The sequence below is a fragment of the Caretta caretta genome, chromosome 9, assembly GCF_965140235.1.
Source record: "Caretta caretta isolate rCarCar2 chromosome 9, rCarCar1.hap1, whole genome shotgun sequence".
Lineage (NCBI taxonomy): Eukaryota > Metazoa > Chordata > Testudines > Cheloniidae > Caretta > Caretta caretta.
Window position 1 is genome coordinate 50,823,112 of NC_134214.1, and position 22,415 is coordinate 50,845,526.

The 22,415-nt window shown below is 47.0% G+C and overlaps 1 protein-coding gene across 1 annotated transcript in view; it reads left to right on the plus strand.

Annotated features, from left to right (window-relative positions):
- Positions 1 to 22,415, plus strand: part of TSPEAR (thrombospondin type laminin G domain and EAR repeats) — an 83,600-nt gene that overhangs the window by 20,454 nt on the left and 40,731 nt on the right. The window contains exons 5-7 of the mRNA XM_048864889.2: positions 7,974 to 8,130; positions 10,627 to 10,758; positions 15,982 to 16,214. Coding sequence (XP_048720846.1) covers positions 7,974 to 8,130; positions 10,627 to 10,758; positions 15,982 to 16,214 — 522 coding nt within the window. The remainder of the gene's footprint in view (positions 1 to 7,973; positions 8,131 to 10,626; positions 10,759 to 15,981; positions 16,215 to 22,415) is intronic.

The following is a 22,415-nucleotide window of genomic DNA, read 5'->3' on the forward strand; positions in this document are numbered from 1 at the left end:
GCAGGTGAACGAACCTCTGATAGTGTGGCTGATGTGATTAGGCCCTATGATGTTGTCCCCTGAATAGATATGTGAACACAGTTGGCAACGGGCTTTGTTGCAAGGCTAGGTTCCTGGGTTAGTGGTTCTGTTGTGTGGTGTGTGGTTGCTGGTGAGTATTTGCTTCAGGTTGAGGAGCTGTCTGAAAGCAAGGACTGGCCTGTCTCCCAAGATCTGTGAGAATGATGGGTCGTCCTTCAAGATAGGTTGTAGATCCTTGATGATGCATTGGAGAGGTTTTAGTTGGGGGCTGAAGGTGACGGCTAATGGCGTTCTGTTATTTTCTTTGTTGGGCCTGTCCTGTAGTGGGTACTTCTGGGTACTCTTCTGGCTCTGTCAATCTGTTTCTTCACTTCAGCAGGTGCGTATTGTAGGTGTAAGAATGCTTGATAGAGATCTTGTAGGTGTTTGTCTCTTTCTGAGGGGTTGGAGCAAATGCGGTTGTATCTTAGAGCTTGGCTGTGGACAATGGATCGTGTGGTGTTTCGTGGATGGAAGCTGGAGGCATGTAGGTAAGTATAGTGGTCAGTAGGTTTCGGGTATAGGGTGGTGTTTATGTGACCATCGCTTATTAGCACAGTAGTGTCCAGGAAATGGACCGCTTGTGTGGATTGGTCTAGGCTGAGGTTGATGGTGGGATGGAAATTGTTGAAATAATGGCGGAATTCCTCAAGGGCTTCTTTTCCATGGGTCCAGATGACGAAGATGTCATCAATGTAGCGCAAGTAGAGTAGGGGGCGTTAGGGGACGAGAGCTAAGGAAGCGTTGTTCTAAGTCAGCCATAAAAATGTTGGCATACTGTGGGGCCATGCAGATACCCATAGCAGTGCCGCTGATTTGAAGGTATACGTTGTCCCCAAATGTGAAATAGTTGTGGGTGAGGACAAAGTCACAAAGGTCAGCCACCAGGTTTGCCGTGACATTATCGGGGATACTGTTCCTGACGGCTTGTAGTCCATCTTTGTGTGGAATGTTGGTGTAGAGGGCTTCTACATCCATAGTGGCCAGGATGGTGTTTTCTGGAAGATCACCGATGGATTGTAGTTTCCTCAGGAAGTCAGTGGTGTCTCAAAGATAGCTGGGAGTGCTGGTAGCGTAGGGACTGAGGAGGGAGTCTACATAGCCAGACCTGCTGTCAGGGTGCTAATGCCTGAGATGATGGGATGTCCAGGATTTCCAGGTTTATGGATCTTGGGTAGCAGATAGAATACGCCAGGTCGGGCATCTAGGCATGTGTCTGCACAGATCTGTTCCTGTGCTTTTTCAGGGAGTTTCTTGAGCAAATGCTGTCGTTTCTTTTTGGAATTAATTTGCAAACTGGATACAATTAACTTAGGCTTGAATAGAGACCGGGAGTGGATGGGTCATTACACAAAGTAAAAGTATTTCCCCATGTTTATCCCCCCCGCCACGCTGTTCCTGAGACGTTCTTGTCAACTGCTGGAAATGGCCCACCTTGATTATCACTATAAAAGTTCCCTCCCCCGCCAGCCTCCGCTCTCCTGCTGGTAATAGCTCACCTTAAGTGATCACTCCGGTTACAGTGTGTATGGTAACATCCATTGTTTCATGTTCTCTATGTATATAAATCTTCCCACTGTATTTTCCACTGAATGCATCCGATGAATTGAGCTGTAGCTCATGAAAGCTTATGCTCAAATAAATTTGTTAGTCTTTAAGGTGCCACAGGTACTCCTTTTCTTTTTGAGAATAATGTTTTCTGTGTAGTTTAATAGGCGAAGAGTATAACAGCCTTGATTTATAGTGAAATGACAGGTGCATGGGTCTTATATTGGAGACTGATCCATGTGTCTGTTTTAGCTTTTGTTTCTTTTTTTCAAAAGGGTTTTATGTTTTCGGGTTGAGTAATTGATGGGTGAGTAAGAACATTGCTTTTTAAAGACCATTTCCTTGCTTGGACTAGTAGCAAAGTCCCAAGCTCATATCACTTGGCAGGCAGGAGCAGGGAAAGCTAGCTGGCTCTGCAGCAACTCACCCAGTCCTGCGCGTGTTTTGGCCCTGCTGCATCTGTGCTCAAAACACAGAGAGCAATGAATCCTCAAGTCAAATGATAAGGACTGTCCTGGAGTTCAGGGGATTCAGGGGGCCGGTCACAGGTGTGGGGGTAGAGGTTGTGCCCATCCTGATTACCACAGAGGAGGGCCCTCCTGGGTACCACCCCCCATTACTGCCCTACAGCTGCAGCTATTGAGCACCCCTGTCTAAGGCTGCACAGCCCATGAATGTTCTCAGCTGACTGAGAACCACAGAGGAAAGTGCTCCCCTAAAAAGCTGGGGAAACACTGTGCATGGGTATTGCCATCCTGATGCCCTCTCCCATTGCCAGGGGAGAGAGTCGTCATGGACCATGCCCCTGAGCAGGGGGTGGGGTTGAGTGTAGGTACCAATCCCCTACTTGACTTTGACTGGCTTTCTGCTGCACCAAAGCACACCCAGGACATGGCACAATAGCATCAGATTAAAGGAATTCTAAACACCTAATTGATCTTTCCCCATTTATGCTGTTTGTTCAGTCTTTACATTTCTCGCAGCTTGGGTTGGGAAAAGCAGCTAGTCAGTTTCATGCTGGGGCTTTCCTGCACAGGTCCTGTTTAAGTTACAAACCCTTTGTGACAAGTTTAAACCCAAACATATGCAATGGTGCCAGTTCTTGTGATTTTATTGCTAGTCTTGTGATAATTGCTGTTCATCCGTCTGGGACAGTTCCTCAGATTTGCCACCTAAAAAGAACGGCTCAAGTGTGGGAATCCCCCGCACATCCTCTGCAGTGAAGACCAATAAAAAGAATTCAATTAGCTTCACCGCCACACAGTCCAGCATAACTGACAGCCTCAACCACTGAGAGCATCAAGGCTGGAATAAGGGGGTGGGCTGCAGGGCCAGATTCAGGTGCATTGGCAGAGCTGTGCAGAGAAATGATCCAATGTGCCTGGGCTTGCTATATCAGCATCTAATCCAGAGATGGGCAAACTATGGCCCACAGGCCACATCCAGCCCGCGGGACTGTCCTGCCTGGCCCCTGAGCTCCTGGCCTGGGAGGCCAGTCCTCGGCCCCTCCCCCCGGTCCCCCTCCCCTGTAGTTATGCCGCCACGCGGGCAGCGGGGCTGCAAGCTTCTTCCGCTCTGAGCAGCATGGTAAGGGGGTGGCGGTGGTGGTGGGGTTGGGTAGGGGGTCCTGGGGGGCAGTCATGGGACAGGAAACAGGGGACAGTTGAGGTGGGGGAGGTCCCAGGGGGCAGTCAGGGGACAGGGAGCAGGGGGCGGTTGGATGGGGCGGAGGTTCTGGGGCGGTCAGGGAACAGGGGGGGTTGGATAGGGCATGGGAATCCTGGGAGGTCTGTCAGGGGGTGGGTGTGTGGATAGGGTTCAGGACAGTCAGGGAACAGGGGGGGTTGAAAAGGGGGTGGGGTCCCAGGGGGGCAGTTAGGGGCAGGGGGTCCCGGGAGGGGGCGGTCAGGGGACAAGGAGCAGGGGGGTTGGATGGGTTGGGGGTTCTGAGGGGGACAGTCAGGGGGCAGGAAGTGGAGGGGGCGAATAGGGGGTGGGGTCCAGGCTGTTTGGGGGGCACAGCCTTCCCTACCCGGCCCTCCATACAGTTTCACACCCCAATGTGGCCCTCAGGCCAAAAAGTTTGCCTACCCCGATCTAATCGCTGCTGGGGGAAAACCTAATTTTCATTCAGCTGTGAAAGCCTAGGAGCGTGTGACGTTTGGAGAGCTCTTTGTACATACGGGTGTAAGAGCTAAGTGTGGCGGGATGGATTCTGTCTAGCAGCTGGGCACTACACGCATGGCCTAGACTACTAGGGAGGGGGTTTATTTCACCATGTTAAAAACTGCAACACTTCTGCCTCTCAGCTTCACCCTCTCTCAGGAACTTGACAGTGAGTTCCTTGGGACAGCAGAGCAAATAATTCACAACAAATGCATCCAGATTTAGCCTCTCTGCTGCTTGGTGAATATCTGTGACCCCTGGTGATTTTCCTTGAATGTATTAGTTATCCACATTTATTCAGCAAATGTTGCATTGAATTAGTTTTTTACTTTCTGAATTGACTGAGGGCGGGTCTCTCTCTGAGAATTTCAGAATTAAAATCTGAGCTGTGGTGGCCAGAAAGTCACATAGTATTGTGGCTGGATGAGATTGCAAGGACCTCCAAATACTTGTGGGTGGGGATTTAAAGTTAGTTTCCCACAAACACTCAAACACATGACTTTGAAATTGCGTTTCTCTGAACATTGATGTGAGTAAATCTCAATTGGTTGGGTGTTTGCGGAAAGCAAGCACATAGGGCAGCAAACGTGGCCAAAGAGAGTTCATTTAAATGTGGGAGCGAATATTGTTGGAAAATGAATGATCATATCATAGAATCTTAGAACTGGAAGAGACTTCAAGATGTCATCTACTCCAGTCCCCTGCACTCATGGCAGAACTAAGTGTTCTCTAGACCATCCCTGACAGGTGTTTGTCTAACCTGCTCTTAAAAATCTCCAATGATGGAGATTCCACAATGTCCCTGGGCAATTTGTTCCGGTGCTTAACCACCCTGACAGTTAGGAGATGAAATATCTCACAGCTCTTTTCCAGAGGCAGCTATGCAGCCAGGTGAGTTGTTAAAACATTAGGCAGTAATTTGTTTCCCCTGTCTCTCATCTCTTGTTGCTAGTTAGATAAATGGGTTGTCCTGAAACCAGCCTCATCCTTCACTGAAACAGCAAATACAACACTGTCCGCCCCAGTGATCTATCCCTGGAGACCTTCCCTCCCCCAAGCCCACATCCACAGGCTACAAATATGAAATAAAGCGTGCTTGCGACATAATGGATAACTTGAAAGCGAGAGAATGGCCTACAGCCACCCCTGTGATCACAGGGTCAGAACCATCAGCCAGAGCCCACTGAGTTGCCACTACTGGCTGCACAGGTGGATAACTTAGTGAGCGACTCTTGCAAAGGAGGTTGTGGAGGGGGCTCAGATGTGGAGCACGCCATGGAGGAAAAGGATTGCTAATGGAGTAGTTTCTTGCTGCTCTAGGACACACAATCCAGCCAGTGGGAGTCACCATGTTGGGTGCCATTGCTGAATCACCTGCAGGACATGCCAAGTTCTTTCCTCTGGATGGGCTGTCAGAGCTCCAGGAAATAGGCCCCTCCAGCAAATGAGGGTGTTGGTGGGGGGAGGGGAGGATGAGGGTGTTGCGGGAAGGGAAGATTTGGGGGCTTGGTGAGAGGGGACAGGGAGGATTCGGGGGTTTGAGGGAGGGAAGATTTGGGAGTTGGTAGGAAGGGGAAGAGAGGATGGGTTAGATCAAGGAAATCAGCAGGTAAGAACAAAAGTAAAGTCTCCAAAAGCGAGCACAGTGTGTGCGTTTCCTCTGTTCCAGACTAGAGACAGCTCTGAGAACAAAATGGCCAATGAACTCTACATGAATCTACCTGTGTAGTTTAGGTGTTTTACGCAAAGCTGAGCACTGCCGTATCTATGCACTGAGAGCCAGATTATTTAGGTGCCTAAAGATGCAGACAGAGGCCTAGTGAGATTTTCCAGCGTGCCTAAGCAAGTTAGGCATCCAATTCCCATTGAAACCCATAAATTAGGTATCTTAGGAGAGTTTGAAAATACCACTAGATGTATAGGTGTGTTTTGAAAATACCACGAGATGGCTGTGTTCATCTTTAGATCCCTAAACACCTTTGAAAAATCTGCCCCTACTTCCCTAACCCAAAGCAACTCCCATTGATTTCAATGGGATGTGGATCCAGCTCTGAGCATGGGAAATGTAAAAGCACAATACGCAGAAATCCAATGTCAGTTTGTCAGCTACGCCTGCCATATGTTCCACTCATAGCAGGCTATGCTGCGGGTTGATAGGGACTGAAGTGCCGTGTGTGAAATTGCTGAAGCACCTGCAAGAGGAAGGCTAGCCACACGCACTGGAATCTGACCCAACATTTCTTGGCATTTTCCCAGACTTGCATGACACATAGAAAGTGACTCAGGCAGTTTGTTAAAATGTCAAAAGTTTTTAAGCAAATATCTTAGAGGTGTGAAAAAATATTGACTGTCCCTTATCTATGGGACTGATGTGGTTTTTGAAGTGTCAGTGATTTTGTAAAGGCAAGGGGACAGTTGCCTGTGGTCATTCTTGGTCTCTAATTTGGCAGCGAGGTCTTTTTAAAGCTAATTGTCTCATCATTGACATTAATATGATGATGGCTCTAGAACTGCTGTGGATGGACATCTTGGAAAGCTAAGATGGTGTCATTAAACTCTGACCCTCGTTCATGAATCACACCCACTCAGACTGTAGGAGTTTAAGGGAAATTCAAACCACAGACCACCACTTATCATTGCCCATGCCCTGCAGTCTTGATGGATTATTCCTACCTACATGCCTCCAGATTTCACCCTGACCATACCACATGATCCATTGTCTACAGCCAAGCTCTGCGATACAACCGCATTTACTCCAACCCCTCAGACAGAGACAAACACCTACAAGATCTCTATCAAGCATTTTTACAACTACAATACCCACCTGCGGAAGTGAAGAAACAGATTGACAGAGCCAGAAGAGTTCCCAGAAGTCACCTACTATAGGACAGGCCTAACAAAGAAAATAACAGAACGCCACTAGCCGTCACCTTCAGCCCCCAACTAAAACCCCTCCAACGCATTATCAAGGATCTACAACCTATCCTGAAGGATGACCCAACACTCTCACAAATCTTGGGAGACAGGCCAGTCCTTGCCTACAGACAGCCCCCCCAACCTGAAGCGAATACTCACCAGCAACCACATACCACACAACAGAACCACTAACCCAGGAACCTATCCTTGCAACAAAGCCTGTTGCCAACTGTACCCACATATCTATTCAGGGGACACCATCACAGGGCCTAATAACATCAGCCACACTATCAAAGGCTCGTTCACCTGCACATCCACCAATGTGATATATGCCATCATGTGCCAGCAATGCCCCTCTGCCATGTACATTGGTCAAACTGGACAGTCTCTACGTAAAAAAATGAATGGACACAAATTAGAAGTCAAGAATTATAACATTCAAAAACCAGTCGGAGAACACTTCAATCTCTCTGGTCACTCGATTTCTGATCTCAAAGTGACTATCCTTCAACAAAAAAACTTCAAAAACAGACTCCGAGAGACTGCTGAATTGGAATTAATTTGCGAATTGGATACAATTAACTTTGGCTTGAATCGAGACTGGGAATGGTTGAGTCATTATAAAAAGTAACCTATTTTCCCATGTTTGTTTCCCCCCTCCCCCACTGTCCCTCAGACGTTCTTGTTAAAACCTGGATTTGTGCTGGAAATGGTCCACCTTGATTATCATACACATTGTAAGGAGAGTGATCTCTTTAGATAAGCTATTACCAACAAGAGAGTGGGTTTGTTGCGGGGGTGGGGAGAAAACCTTGATTTGTGCTGGAAATGGCCAACCTTGATTATCATACACATTGTAAGGAGAATGATCACTTTAGATAAGCTATTACCAACAGGAGAGTGGGGTTTTTTGGGGGGGTGGGTTGGGGGGGAGAAAACCTGGATTTGTGCTGGAAATGGCCCACCTTGATTATCATACACATTGTAAGGAGAGTGATCACTTTAGATAAGCTATTACCAGAAGGAGAGTAGGGTGGGGGGAGAAAAAACCTTTTGTAGTGATAAACACCCATTTTTTCATGGTTTGTGTATATAAAAACATCTTCTGTATTTTCCACAGTATGCATCCAATGAAGTGAGCTGTAGCTCACGAAAGCTTATGCTCAAATAAATTGGTTAGTCTCTAAGGTGCCACAAGTACTCCTTTTCTTTTTGTGAATACAGACTAACACGGCTGTTACTCTGAAACTTGATCTCCCTAGTTTTTCTTCCTCTCTTTTCAGGGCTTGTTAAGACAGCTAGTCCTGTTGCCAGGATCTGATGCTACCTCAAGGATGTGCACTAACATGAACTTTAAGCTAGCAGTGCTCTCCATCCCCCCAGTACTGCAGGATCTCCCAGTGAAGCCAGCGAGCAATGAGGTGCTGAAATACCCTGACGGTCAGTAACATGCAGCAGATAGTTAGTTCATGAGGTGCCTCACCATCGCGCATTAGCAGAACGTTAGAGCAGAACCTTAGTGCTGCTTTCTAACTGCACGGAGCCTGATACTAGTCTGATGGGAAAGCCAACCACGGTGAGTGGACTGCATAGCAAGCAGGCAAGAGTTGCAAGGCGTTTAGCATCTCAGGGGAAGGAATTTTTGTCTTCCATTGATTTTATCCTATTCCTTTTCTTGGAAACTTGCAGAATCAGTCATGGAACAGAGCAATCTTGTGGGTATTTCCCATCAGGTGCCTGGGCCAAGCTTGGAAGGAATAGCAGTAGCTCATCTCCTTTCCCAGAACGACACTTAGTTAACAGCAATATGCAAGATAATGTATTTCCCTAAGCAATTTCCTGTAAGTATAGTATAGGAAGAATCTTAAAATAGAAGTATATTTAGAATAAGGATAGTAAAGTGACTACAGTGAGGGGCCTGGGCAGCAGCAGACCCAGCTTCTTGTTCTGCTATAAGCTTCATGGATGATTTTAGGGTGGGTATCTTTCTGAAAAGCGAATGGCGTGTCGCGAGAGAGAGAGACAAGGGTTTTGAGAGAGACGAGGGTTAAAAAAGGAAGGTTTTCTCCCCTTCTGAAGGTTTGTTTTGGCTTGTCATAACTCCAGAATGGCTTGGCCCAGAAATGACTGATTTGGTCTAATCTATTGGTCTGGGTAAGAGTTGACGCTAATGAATAGTCTTAGGATGGGGCATATGGAGAGAGGGCCCAACGGGATGATGCAGGGAGGAGAGTTGGCCCATACAGCAGTCCAGAGACCCACTCCTGAAATAAATCCGCCATTCAGTCTTCATTAGACTTCAGCGTGAAGACCTTATTAAATCGCATGGGGACAATTCAGGCCATTCATATTCATTGTGTCTAGCTGTCTGCAGACTCAGGCAGGTAGCACTATTGTGTTGTGCATTCTGTTCCTGTTTGGAAGGTGTTTGTCAGTCCCATAAAAGCTACAAGCTTAATTTTTTTTTTTTAACATGAAAGCTTAGGCTAGCATCCAGTTCTGGCAAGGGGTGGATTGGGTGTCAAATTCTGCAGAGCCCTGTCAATAAGGAAGCTGGTTTTATCCCTTGGAAATAGCAAGAGAAGCTGCGTTTCTGAGTCTGATCTTTGCGGTACGTGTCAGTTTGCAAACGCCACTTCTGAGAATTGCTAGGGAACAAGGCCCTGCCAGCAGAATTGCAGATCAGCCTGTGAGAGCTGTCCTGGGGATGTAATGCCTGTAGTGCACAGTAATATTCTCATTAGAGCACTGCTGTGTGGAGCTCTGTGGAAACAGGTCTGGGCTGGTCTCTCTTGCTCAGAAAACATCCCAGTGTTATTCCCTATGCTGTTATTCTAAGCACTGCTGTGGTTCTGTTTCCCCTCCAGGCTATTTACTATCATTCTAAGCATAGTGCAGCATCTTCCAGGGCTTGTAGCTCCTGGAAGGATGGTGTGGTCCAGGTCTTTGTGTCCCCGAAGGGAATAGAGCAGGGAGCTCACTCTGGAATTCTGGGAGGAATCCATTAATGCATCTCCATGCCTGAGTTTCCACTGGCTCACACCAGTGTGATTCCTCAGATGTCAGTGAAGTTACCCCTGATTTGCACTGGTGTAAGAGCGAGGAGAATCAGGCCCAAGTTTCGGGAGTCGCTGCAGAGCAAAGGAGAGCCAGGCACTGAGAGCAGGGGGATCCGAGAGCGCACTCTGTGGCTGGTAAGGTGGTTGTGGCAGGGGGTGATGTAAGCCAGGAGAGAGAGAGAGAGCAGTTCCGCCCCACCAGCCCAAATCAGCCCAAATCAGGTGATGCTGGACTCTGTAGAGTTCTGCAGTAGGTGGTTCAGAGAAACTGAACTAGCAGCTGAATTGAGATACCAGGGGGAGAGCTCGGAGTAGGGGGAGAAAATTAAAAAAAGAAAAGTTTTTTCCACTTTTAAAACATATGGAATCGAGGCACTGCATAGTGATCAATATACAAATTAAGCTCTTGTACATTTTGTATGATATCTCCAGATTTCTGGACCTTGGGCCTTAACAGATATGGACTAGATTAAGCCCTCAGAGCTCTGCAGCATATCTGCTGAGTCTGGCTTTGTCTTGGAACAGTGCCCTTGCTAATTGCTCCTGCAAAGTGGACATACAGTCTCTTTCTCGTGAGTGAAGGCCCCATTCAGCACAACACTAAAGCACATGCTTGATGTTAAGCGCAGCGGTACTCTAATTGACATGAGCGGGGTACGCTGATGTACTTAAAGCTAAGTGTGTGCTTAGGTGCTTTGCTGGGTGTGGGTCCTAAGCCATGTAACCCACTGTGATCTGTAGGAGTCTCTACCCAATCCAGGCCACCCTATGCTATATGCTCTGGCAGGGCAGTGGTCTCCATTTTTAATAGTCCAATTTAATCTTTCATTGTATTGAGGGCATTAAAGGGACCTGTTTGCTTTTGTTTTGTGTTCAGAGGCTGACATGAAAGTGACTCTAGGATCCCGACCTCCCTGCACGAAGAATGAAAAGGCCCAGTTCTGGTTTAACGCTTCTCAGAAAGGGCTCTATCTATGTGATGGGAGTGCATGGATCGCCATGCTAGAAGGTAAGAGATCTGTGACTGGTAGACAGCTCTGCTACTATGGCTCACTTTGTTGCTCCTAGTGGTAGAGATTTAGATTGTGAGCTCTGTGGAGCTCAGACTCAGTCTTCTCATCTGGGAGCACATGTGATTGGTCTGACACTCCCCTGGACACATCTTATGGAATTAAGATAAATGTTATTGAATTAAGTTTAATATCTTGGGGTCTATTGTATTAAAAATGCAAGTGTGGATGTGTTATTGTGGAGCATCTACAGGAGACTGACTAGTACAATCTCTGGGACGGATTAGGAACTTCCGAGGACTTTTTGGGGACAAGAAGTGTGAAGTGGAGCTCCTAGGAAATACATGAGGTGAGGGCATTGCAACTCCCCACCTACACACTCAGTCTTTGAAACTTCGCCTTGTGGGGGCACCTGTTGTCTATTGATGACCTGTTACATGCGGGCAGTTCAGAGACACAATCTGGATTCTCCAGGGATCTACAGACACAGAAAGGACTTCACAGAAAGATGACTCAGGACCTTCTCCCTGATCCAACAAATGGGCAGGACCTCTGGGCGACAGAGGGCCCCAATCTTTAGGGTTGGAAGGATTTGACCATCTGAGGCCCCATAGGACTGGGTGCTGGTTCTGAGCTGAGGCTTCTGACCATAGCAGAGACCGCTTTGTGGGGTATGGAAGAACTTCTCCTGCCATAGCCCATGGTAGAGTTGGGGTGACCTCTGGTAAACTTGTCTGTGTGCACATAGGTTCTCTTCTCGTTTTTAATATGTTTTCTCTGGAGTGCTTTTACCCAAAGAATAAACGTGCTTGCTTAGGAAGAGCTGTGTGGTAGCTTAATTGTGGCCAGCAAACACTATTAGTCCCTGGAGAGAAAGCAAGCAAGTGTGCTTAGACAGATTGTCTTTTCCTGGGAATAACACAGTGATGGCTGGGAATTGTTCAGCCTGTAGACACCCTGTTCAGGAAGAAAAGAAACGCAGGTCTCCACCCAAGAGAGGCGATGGCAGGGGAGCTAGGGGCCCTTGCTGTACCACTGAGGGAAAACACAGGTGCAGTTGCCCTGAAACATGACAGCACCTAGCATATATTTGGTGCTATATGAATAATAATAATGATGATGATGATTAACAAAAGGTGTAAGTATGGCAAGTTGAAGTGTTTTCTCTCTTTGTCTCTTGTGCAAGGTTGTTCTTTGCTAGTGAGTGTGTGAGAGCTCAGCAGAGGTACAGAAAGATTTTTTTCACTGCTCTCCTGCCCTCATTTTTCATTCTTTGTGTGATGGGTTCTTTCACAGAGACTCCCCTCAAGAGTGTCACTCAGTGAGCTGGGATACCACTGAGAACAACCCTCCTGCCAGAACAGGTGCCCCTCCACTCCTGTCTTGCTGAGTTAGACACTCCAGCACAGACCCAAAGGTTGGACAACATCTCTCTGCAGTTCACTGAAACAGATTCACTCAGCCAAGGAGCTTCTCAGTTAACAGGGACTTTCCCAGTGCCCAGTGTTCAGCCTTTCTGGGAGCCTGAACTCCAGATAAATCCGTTTTACTCTGTATAAAGCTTATACAGGGTAAATTCATAAATTGTCCACCCTCTATAACACTGATAGAGAGATATGCACAGCTGTTTGCTCCACCAGGTATTAATCACTTACTCTGGGTTTATTAATAAACTCAAGTGATTTTATTAAGTATAAAAAGTAGGATTTAAATGGTTTCAAGTAATAACAGACAGAACAAAGTAAGTCACTAAGCAAAATAAAGCAAAACCATGCAAATCTAAGCCTAATACATTAAGAAACTGATTACAGGTAATATCTCACCCTCAGAGATAGTCCAACAAGCTTCTTTCACAGACTAGACTCCTTCCTAGTCTGGGCCCAATCCTTTCCCCTGGTACAGTCCTTGTTAGTTCCAGCAGACATCTCAGGTGGTAAGCAGGGATTTTCTCATGACTGGCCCCTTTTGTCCTGCTCCACCCCCTTTTATAGCTTTGGCACTCGGGAATCTTTTGTCTGTGCTTGTCCCCACCCTCACCTCATCAATGGAAAAGTACAAGGATTAAGATGGATTCCAGTATCATATGACATGGTCACATGTCACTGTAAGATCCCAAGTCTCCATTTTTCCTGGGTTGGCCCACACATGCACAAGAAGGCTTTCAGGTAAATAAACCATTTACAACCAATTGTCCTAGTCTATGGGATTCTAAACCACCATTACTGGCCCACACTTTACATATTTACAATAGGACCTCAGAGTTATACTTCATATTTCTAGCTTCAGATACAAGAATGATACATGCATACAAATAGGAGGAATATTTTCAGTTGGTTATAACCTTTTTTATGATACCTTACAAGAGACCTTTTGCATAAAGCATATTCCAATTACATCATATTCACACTCATAAGCATATTTCCATAAAACATATAGAGTGCAATGTCACAGTATGGATGTACATATTAGAAGACCAAAGGTCAGGCTTTCTCACCTATTTAGCATCTGGTTGAAAACTGCTTGATTGCTTAGTACTAGGAAAATTCATCTCTAGAACTGCACTGCATAGGGTACTAGACTAGTGTTCAGAGTGCCTGGTTTCTATTCCCAGCTCTGTTATGAAATGGCCTTGGGGAAATCATTTCAATTCTGTGTACCCATCTGTAAACTGGACATGGATTTCACCCCATCACTGTAGCATAAGCACCTCTCAATATTTAGAAATGGCAACAACATTTATCTACTGCCTGCCTTCCACTCCTGCAGGAGAACTAGCTTAACTCGCTGTTTGTGTGTGAGTGGGCGGGTTGCGTGTGAAGAACTTACTGAGTGAAGGCAAATTCAATCATTGTAACGAGACTCACCTGCCTTTATAATGCATGTTGAGATCTAGGACTGAACAATGCTATGCATTAAGTATTAAATGGCTCTGTTATGAAAGAGGTTTTACATATAGCTGGGGTCTGCACAGTTAAGAGCTTTAAGGAGCAACTGAAAAATAATGCTTGCAAAATGCTTTGTACAAAGTATTATTAAAGAGGGTCAGTGATAGGGGTGGGACTGGAACTTCAGCTGCAGACTCAAAACCTCTCTGTGCACTCCTTTTAAGCCGTGTGATTTCAATGAAGTCTTGTGGTTGGAGAGAAAGCAGCTTTTAACATTCCTCGCATGCATAGGTGCTAAGTTTTCTTTTTCCCCCGGGGCTGCTCCCCCCTGCCCTGCTCCAAGCCCCCCCCGGCTCTGCCTCTTCCCACCCCTGCTCCCCCTCCTCCCCAAGGCTCTGCCCTCTCTGTCTCTTCCTGGCCCACTCCAACCCCTCCCCCAAGGCCCCGCCCGCCTGCCGCTTGCTGCTCTCCGCCCTCCTGCAAGTGCCTCCCCCAGCTGCCGAGCAACTGTGGCTGGTGGGTGCTGAGCACCCACTATTTTTTCCCCTTGTGTGCTCCAGCCTATAGTCCAGGGATTCTCACAACAAATGTTTGGGTGGCCTCAGAGTGCAGCCACCAACTCTCACTGGTGGCCGCACTGACACTTTCCCCCTAAAATACTTAATTAACTTTCGGAAAAACAATTACATAGGCACAGATTCAACTTCCAAATAATTGTAACGAGTATTTGTAGGGTTTCTTGGCAGACTCAATAACAAAAATCATGCTGCCTCCCCCTTCACTTCCCCTCCCCTCCCCTCCCTCGCCCCATGCAGGGCTTCATGGGTCTTGGGGCTTGCTGTGAACAGAGATATTTGTATATTTGTTAATATCACAGCACACTTAGTAGCTACCTGGGAGGCTATGAAAAGTGATAAGTGATATTAACAAACATACAGGTATCACTTTTCATAGATAGCTAGTAAGTCTGCTGTGAAAAGTGATACTTGCACGTTTGTTAATATCACTTTTCTCAGCAAGCCCCAGGACCCATTAAGCCCTGGATGGGGAGGGGGAGGGCAAAGTGGGGAGGCAACAGGGGCCAGAGGCAATGGGGGGATGGATGCAGGGCTGGGGGAGGCTGAAGGGTCCTGGGTGTGGGGAGGATGGATGTGGGGCTGTGGGAGGCAGTGGGGGCCCATGGTAATGGGGGTAGGGGTGGATGTGAGGCCAGAAAGGCAGCAGGGTCCAGGGGCAATGGGTGGGAATGGATACAGGGCTGTGGGAGGCAGCAGGCGCCGGGGCGATGGGGGTCGGTGATGAGCCCCACTGTTGCATGGCCAGAGGCAGGGCCTGGTGTCTGCTGCCATGCGTCCAAGGCTCAGTGCCCGAACCCGGAGCTGGGGACAGGAACTGCATGGCTGGAGCCAGGGATTGGAGCCCACTGCCATGCAGCTGGAGCTGTGGGTCAGCGCCCAGGGCTATTGCCTGCCGCTGCATGGCCAGAGCTCGGAGGTGGGTGCTGGAGCCCAGGGGTTTGTGGCTGCAGCCAGGAGTCAGCACCCGCCATTGAGTGGCTGGAGCCAGCACTTGCTGCTGTGTGGCCAGGGCCAGGGGTTGGCACCTGGGGCCAGCTCCCACCACTAAGTGGCAGGAGCCCAGGAACAGAGCCGTGATTTGGTGCCTGCTGCCATGCAACTGGGGCAGAGGATCAGCACCAGGGGCTAGGGCCACGTGGCTGGAGCCTGGGGCCAGTGCCCACCACCTCCTTCCAATGGTCTCCTCAATTAGATTCAAAGTTCAGGGACCTTCCCCACCCCTTTTTAAACTAAAAAAAGGTGATTTTTTTTTAACCCTCTCATAGTGGGAAAATGCCTGACTGAAGGGATTTTGCTCCAACTTTCTAGAAGCATTCATGGGCTGGCAGAGACCGGACCTACAGAATGCAGCTCTGGAGGCGAATGTGTTGGAAAATGATCAGTATGTCTTATGCACAGGGAGGTACAAAGGCAACTGTTTTGCATCCTTAAGCAGAGTGGCCTCTGCAATACATGTAACATCCTTCCACTCACAGCGCTGTGTTTACGGAACCCTTGTCTTCCTGGTCCATGCTGTCCATTGTCTGTGGCCATCACTTGTCAGGTCACTTTGCTGAGGGCTGGACTGTGCAGGTAGAGCCCAACAGTAAATTAACTTGCCCTTTGATTGTTAAGCCCTTTAGCACAGGACTTTTAATTTGGCTACTCAGTGCCATGCATACAAAATAACCAAAAATATAGCCCTCCATTGAACTTTGGAACACAGTTGAATTAAGGAGGCATCTATTTTTCATTTCCATCCTTTTTTGTTATTTCCTAGTCAAAGAGAGGCTGGACTATGTAGAAGAATATCAGAACTTGATGACCAACTCTGAAACCATGGGCATCGAGATCTTCGTCATTCCAAAGGTGGGGGTTTTTGCGGCCACAGCAAATCGGTACACTCCGCCTGGGTCAGCTATCTACAAATGGACTGATGGAAAATTCCTGTCTTACCAAAACATCCCCACCTACCAAGCTCAATCCTGGTGCTATTTCACCATAGGAAAAAAGGTAATTCCGCTTTTAGGGTTCCTTTGGTGCTGTGTCAAATTGCAAACGCAAGATGACAGCTTCTTCTCAGAAGGGCTGGCCCAACTTTGAGTCTTGTCAGGGTTAATGGTTTAGGGCCAGATCCTTAGCTGGTGTAAACTGGTGTAGCTCAGTTAATTTCAACAGAGTTGTGCTGGTATAATGGGGCTGTCCCCATGGCTAATCTGCAACTGTACATAGATGATTGGGAAGGAAATGTTGCTTTTTTTGATTTTACTATTGTACAAAGCAGCAAAAATCCTAGCTAAGCTGATATCAGTTACTGACACGCCATAGGAAATAGATACTTGTTTGACTCTCCATAGCATTCAAAGCTCATCAGTCAGTCCTTCTTGAATTACTATTCTCCACAGCATGTAGGTCTATATGAAGCCTCCAAGCCTGTGATTTTCTGTTCAAGATTCTCTAAAACAACAATTTGTTGCTGCTGATTTCTGGTGGACTCTGTCTGCTCTCAGCTCAGACATTAATAGGTTTCTATTAAAATCATATCTGTGAATGTTGCAATGTCCTGTTCCCATGCAGGTCATGTATCCAGCAGACTTGTATCATGGATGGATTTTAATAAGTCTAATGGGTATGCATTTCCCAGTCTAATAACTGGCTTTCCAGAGAACTGGGCTGTGTGACACATGCCCCCTTTGATTCCATAAAACTATGTAAAGTTCCCATTGTCCAGAAAATAAATTCGATTTCCAAACCTGGGCAGAACTCCATGTCTGTAACATGAACCTTCTAGAATCTTAGCCGGGACATGCTTCCATTTACGAGATCTGGAGCCAGATTCTCTTCTCCATTGTCCTAGTTTTATGCTGTTGTGACTCCATGGATTGTCCAATCTATTTCCAGCATAAAAGTGGTGGGTGGTGGAGTGGAGAATCAGTAAATTGCACATTGCTTCTGCTGTAGTTTGCTTTCCCTTTTCTGATGTACTCGTAAATGGAATCACACCTTATGTTACGTGTGTGACTGTCATGGTTCAGGGCCAGCTGCCCCCATGGCCCAGCTCTTATCTCCCCAAGTGCACCCCACTCCCGGCGTCAGACCTCGTGCCTTCACCTACCCTGCAGGGAATCCCATGACTCTCCTAGTCTTAGACTGGGCTGGGGGCTGCAGTGCCCTGTGACTGCTTAGCAGGTGGTAGCACAGGGCGTGACCAAACAGCCTTCTGAAAACAAATGATTGTTTCCCCTTAGCAGCAGGGAAACAGCGCAGCACGAGAGAGAGGATTTCAAACAGTGAAGGCCTTAACACTGGTCGGTCAGACCAGGCCTGGCCCTCAAGAGGGACCAGCTGCTACAGACCCATCCCACAGGGCCTGCCTCTGTATCAGTTCGTTTCTCCACAAACGGGTCCTGACAACTGCCTCCTCCGCAGTCACTTTTGATCTGTTTCAGTCCTTTCAACCCGGCTGTGCCAACCCGGGCAAAACAGCTGTGTAACCAAGCTCACCAGCCCAAGCCCCTTGCAAGGGTTTACTTGGAGGTTTCTTATCTATTTGTGTTCCCTTCCTGCTACCTCTGCTAGTCAATATAGTCCTAAAGTTCACGTTGCCCGTGACTCGGTCACATACAAGCTTCGTGAATGAACACAGATCTGTAGTAGCAGTATTCCTATGTTATTACATCTCAGCCCCACCTCCTGCACACTGACCTCTTGCTCTGCACGCTGCTCAGTACCTTGCTCCTCGTCGCATGGGAGCTTTCTGTGCAGGCGGTGTGCATACATTACGTGCTCTGCCGTATGCACATGTTGTCTGTTGGGGATAGGCAAAGAGGCTTGTATTTGGATTTAGATTATGTTTGGCTCTGAAGTTTCTGACATTTGGATGATGTTCATGAATACCCGCATTCAGGAAAATGTATGTTGGTCTGGAGAGGGAGGTGTTGGTAGAAGAACGGCAGCACTTTCCTAGCAGATTGAGAGAGCAGGAGAACCACATCGGGCATTCACCAGCTCCAAAGCCCACCATAACAGCTGGGCCCCAGGGTTCAGAGACCACAGACTCAGCCAGGGAAGCGTCCTCCAAGGAATGTTAGTGGGGCTGCTCTTGGCTGAGAGCTGGCGACTCTGTGCAGGTGATGCTGTGGTGGGTGTTTGTTCTCTCGCTCGCTTTGTGCTTCCTGTCTGAAGGGGCAGGCTGCTCAGCCACAGAATCTTCAAAAGTTCTCAGCAGCTCCTGTGGCCCTCCCTGGAGCCTGCTGGGGGCTGAGCTTTTTTGAAAATCTGGCCCCAGTTGGGAGTGCGGAGACCTTGAAAATTTGGTCCTGGGATCTTTTGCAAAGCTGGCCCTTCGAATCCCGCTGCTGGTGGTTGCTCTCTGGCTTCTGTTCTGGTACCTGCAGGCAGAGGTAGGGAGCTGGGCCCACAGCTCACGGGAGAGCCGGCCTGCTGTCTGCAAACACTTGAGGAATGTCTTTTCACACTCATGGATATACTGCTATGATTGAAACACATGTTGAAAACAAAGGCCCCCCCAACTATGTACACGCACTGCTTACGACCTCCCCAACCTCTGTACATCTCCTCTGTCCATACACAAATCCTCCCAATCCAACCCTCCAACAATCACATCCCAGCTCCTTGTGCAGCTGAAGCATAGAACTCTGCGGAGCCAGAATTCACCATGCCAGGGTAAGGAAGGCAGTCAGGGTGGCCTGCCAGCACCTGCCTCTCCTCCTCTTCCTCTCTGCCACTCTCCTTCCATTGTAAACGGCTACTGCAGCAGCACCTGCAACATGTTCGTGCTCCTGTCCAATTTCTATTGTGGCAAGGGAAAGAACTGGCCCCCTTTTCTTAAGGATCCTGGATGTACTCTTCAGTTCATGCTGGCTACCCTGGATGTCTCAGTTGTGGAAGCCTTAGTGATAGGAATAATAAAATAAATAGTTGATCTAGCTGTCCAGAAAATGTAATAGCACCTTACTGAAAGAAAAGTTGGGATAGGTTCTGAAAAAGTCCTTTTAAAAATTATGAAGCTATTAGCTTTTGCTGTATTTCTGGGGCCCTTCCTAGAGAAAACCTGTATTTCTACTTGTTTCAGAGTAGCAGCCGTGTTCGTCTGTATCCGCAAAAACAACAAGAGTACTTGTGGCACCTTAGAGACTAACAAATTTATTAGAGCATAAGCTTTCGTGGGCTACAGCCCACTTCATTGGATGCATAGAATGGAACATATAGTAAGAAGATATATAGATACATACTGATAAGTTGGAAGTTGCCATACAAACTGTGAGAGGCTAATTAGTTGAGATGAGCTATTATCAGCAGGAGAAAAAAACTTTTGTAGTGATAATCAAGATGGCCCATTTAGACAGTTGATAAGAAGGTGTGAGGATACTTAACTTAGGGAAATAGATTCAATATGTGTAATGACCCAGCCACTCCCAGTCTCTATTCAAACAGAAGTTAATGGTATCTAGTTTGCATATTAATTCAAGCTCAGCAGTTTCTCATTGGAGTCTGTTTTTGAAGCTTTTCTGTTGCAAAATTGCCACCTTTAAGTCTGTTACTGAGTGGCCAGAGAGGTTGAAGTGTTCTCCTACCGGTTTTTGAATGTTATGATTCCTGATGTCAGATTTGTGTCCATTTATTCTTTTGCGTAGAGACTGTCTGGTTTGGCCAATGTGCATGGCAGAGGGGCATTGCTGGCACATGATGGCATATATCACATTGGTAGATGTGCAGGTGAACGGGCCTCTGATGGCATGGCTTATGTGATTAGGTCCTATGATGGTGTCACTTGAATAAATATGTGGACAGAGTTGGCATCGGGCTTTGTTGCAAGGATAGGTTCCCGGGTTAATATTTTTGTTGTGTGGTGTGTGGTTGCTGGAGAGTATTTGCTTCAGGTTGGGGGGCTGTCTGTAAGAGAGGACTGGTCTGTCTCCCAAGATCTGTGAGAGTGAGGGATCATCCTTCAGGATAGGTTGTAAATCTGTGATGATGCACTGGAGAGGTTTTAGTTGGGGGCTGAAGGTGATGGCTAATGGCGTTCTGTTATTTTCTTTGTTGGGCCTGTCCTGTAGTGGGTGACTTCTGGGTACTCTTCTGGCTCTGTCAATCTGTTTTTTCACTTCAGCAGGTGGGTATTGTAGTTTTAAGAATGCTTGATAGAGATCTTGTAGGTGTTTGTCTCTGTCTGAGGGGTTGGAGCAAATGCGGTTGTATCTTAGAGCTTGGCTGTAGACAATGGATCGTGTGGTGTTTCGTGGATGGAAGCTGGAGGCATGTAGGTAAGTATAGTGGTCAGTAGGTTTCGGGTATAGGGTGGTGTTTATGTGACCATCGCTTATTAGCACAGTAGTGTCCAGAAAATGGACCGCTTGTGTGGATTGGTCTAGGCTGAGGTTGATGGTGGGATGGAAATTGTTGAAATAATGGCGGAATTCCTCAAGGGCTTCCTTTCCATGGGTCCAGATGACGAAGATGTCATCAATGTAGCGCAAGTAGAGTAGGAGGCGTTAAGGGACGAGAGCTAAGGAAGCGTTGCTCTAAGTCAGCCATAAAAATGTTGGCATACTGTGGGGCCATGCAGATACCCATAGCAGTGCCGCTGATTTGAAGGTATACATTGTCCCCAAATGTGAAATAGTTGTGGGTGAGGACAAAGTCACAAAGGTCAGCCACCAGGTTTGCCGTGACATTATCGGGGATACTGTTCCTGACGGCTTGTAGTCCATCTTTGTGTGGAATGTTGGTGTAGAGGGCTTCTACATCCATAGTGGCCAGGATGGTGTTTTCTGGAAGATCACCGATGGATTGTAGTTTTCTCAGGAAGTCAGTGGTGTCTCAAAGATAGCTGGGAGTGCTGGTAGCGTAGAGTCTGAGGAGAGAGTCCACATAGCCAGACAATCCTGTTGTCAGGGTGCTAATGCCTGAGATGATGGGATGTCCAGGATTTCCAGGTATATGAATCTTGGGTAGCAGATAGAATACCCCAGGTCGTGCATCTAGGCATGTGTCTGCACAGATCTGTTCTTGTGCTTTTTCAGGGAGTTTCTTGAGCAGATGATGTAGTTTCTTTTGGTAATCCTCAGTGGGATCAGAGGATAATGGCCTGTAGAATGTGGTGTTGGAGAGCTGCCTAGCAGCCTCTTGTTCATATTCTGACCTATTCATGATGACAACAGCACCTGCTTTGCAGCCTTTTTGATTATGATGTCAGAGTTGTTCCTGAAGCTGTTGATGGCGTTGTGTTCAGCACGGCTGAGGTTGTGGGGCAAGTGATGCTGCTTTTCCACAATTTCAGCCCGGGTACGTCGATGGAAGCACTCTATGTAGAAGTCCAGTCTCTTGTTTCGACCTTCAGGAGGAGTCCTCAGAATCCTTCTTTTTGTAGTGTTGGTAGGAAGGATTCTACCTTAGTTAGTATGTTGGTCAGAGGTGTGTTGGAAATACTCTACTGGCCTTACCAAGCACAGCGTATCAACCTTCCAAAAGGAGATACAAATATAGTAAAATATAAATTACAGGAGGAAGTCAGTGAAGAGTCCTTTAGGTTGCTGCTGAAAGCACATGTCTGAGCTGATGCAAGCTTTTCTGTTGTTTGTATTCTCTGCTCTCTTGCCAGCAGCTCATCCAGTTTTGCATGTGGATTGCAAGAAGCTTTAATCTGCTTAGAAGACACAGTGATCCCATTTTTCTTAAAGTGAACATGCATTGAAAGGCATCTGGTGTCATCACTTGTCATGGGATATGTATTGTTGCTTTCAGGATATGGTTTTGTTGATCAGTTGGAGAGGGGTCAGAGAAGAGTCACAAGAATGATTAAAAGATTAGAAAACCTGCCTTATAGTGATAGACTCAAGGAGTTCCATCTATTTAGTTTAACCAAGAGAAGGTTAAGGGGTGACTTGATCACAGTCTGTAAGTACCTGTATGGGGAACAAATTTTTAATAATGAACTCTTCAGTCTAGCAGAGAAAGGGATATAAGGTTGAATGGCTGGAAGTTGAAGCTGGACAATTTCAGATTAGAAATAAGGAGCACATTTTTAACAGTGAGGGTAATTAAGCACTGGACCAGTTTACCAGGGACCATAGTGGATTCTCCATCACTGGCAATTTTAAAATCAACTGGATTAAAAATAAAAATAAAGACCTAGTTCAAACAGGAATTACTTGGGGCCATTTTCTGGCCTGTGTTATAGAGGAGGTTAGA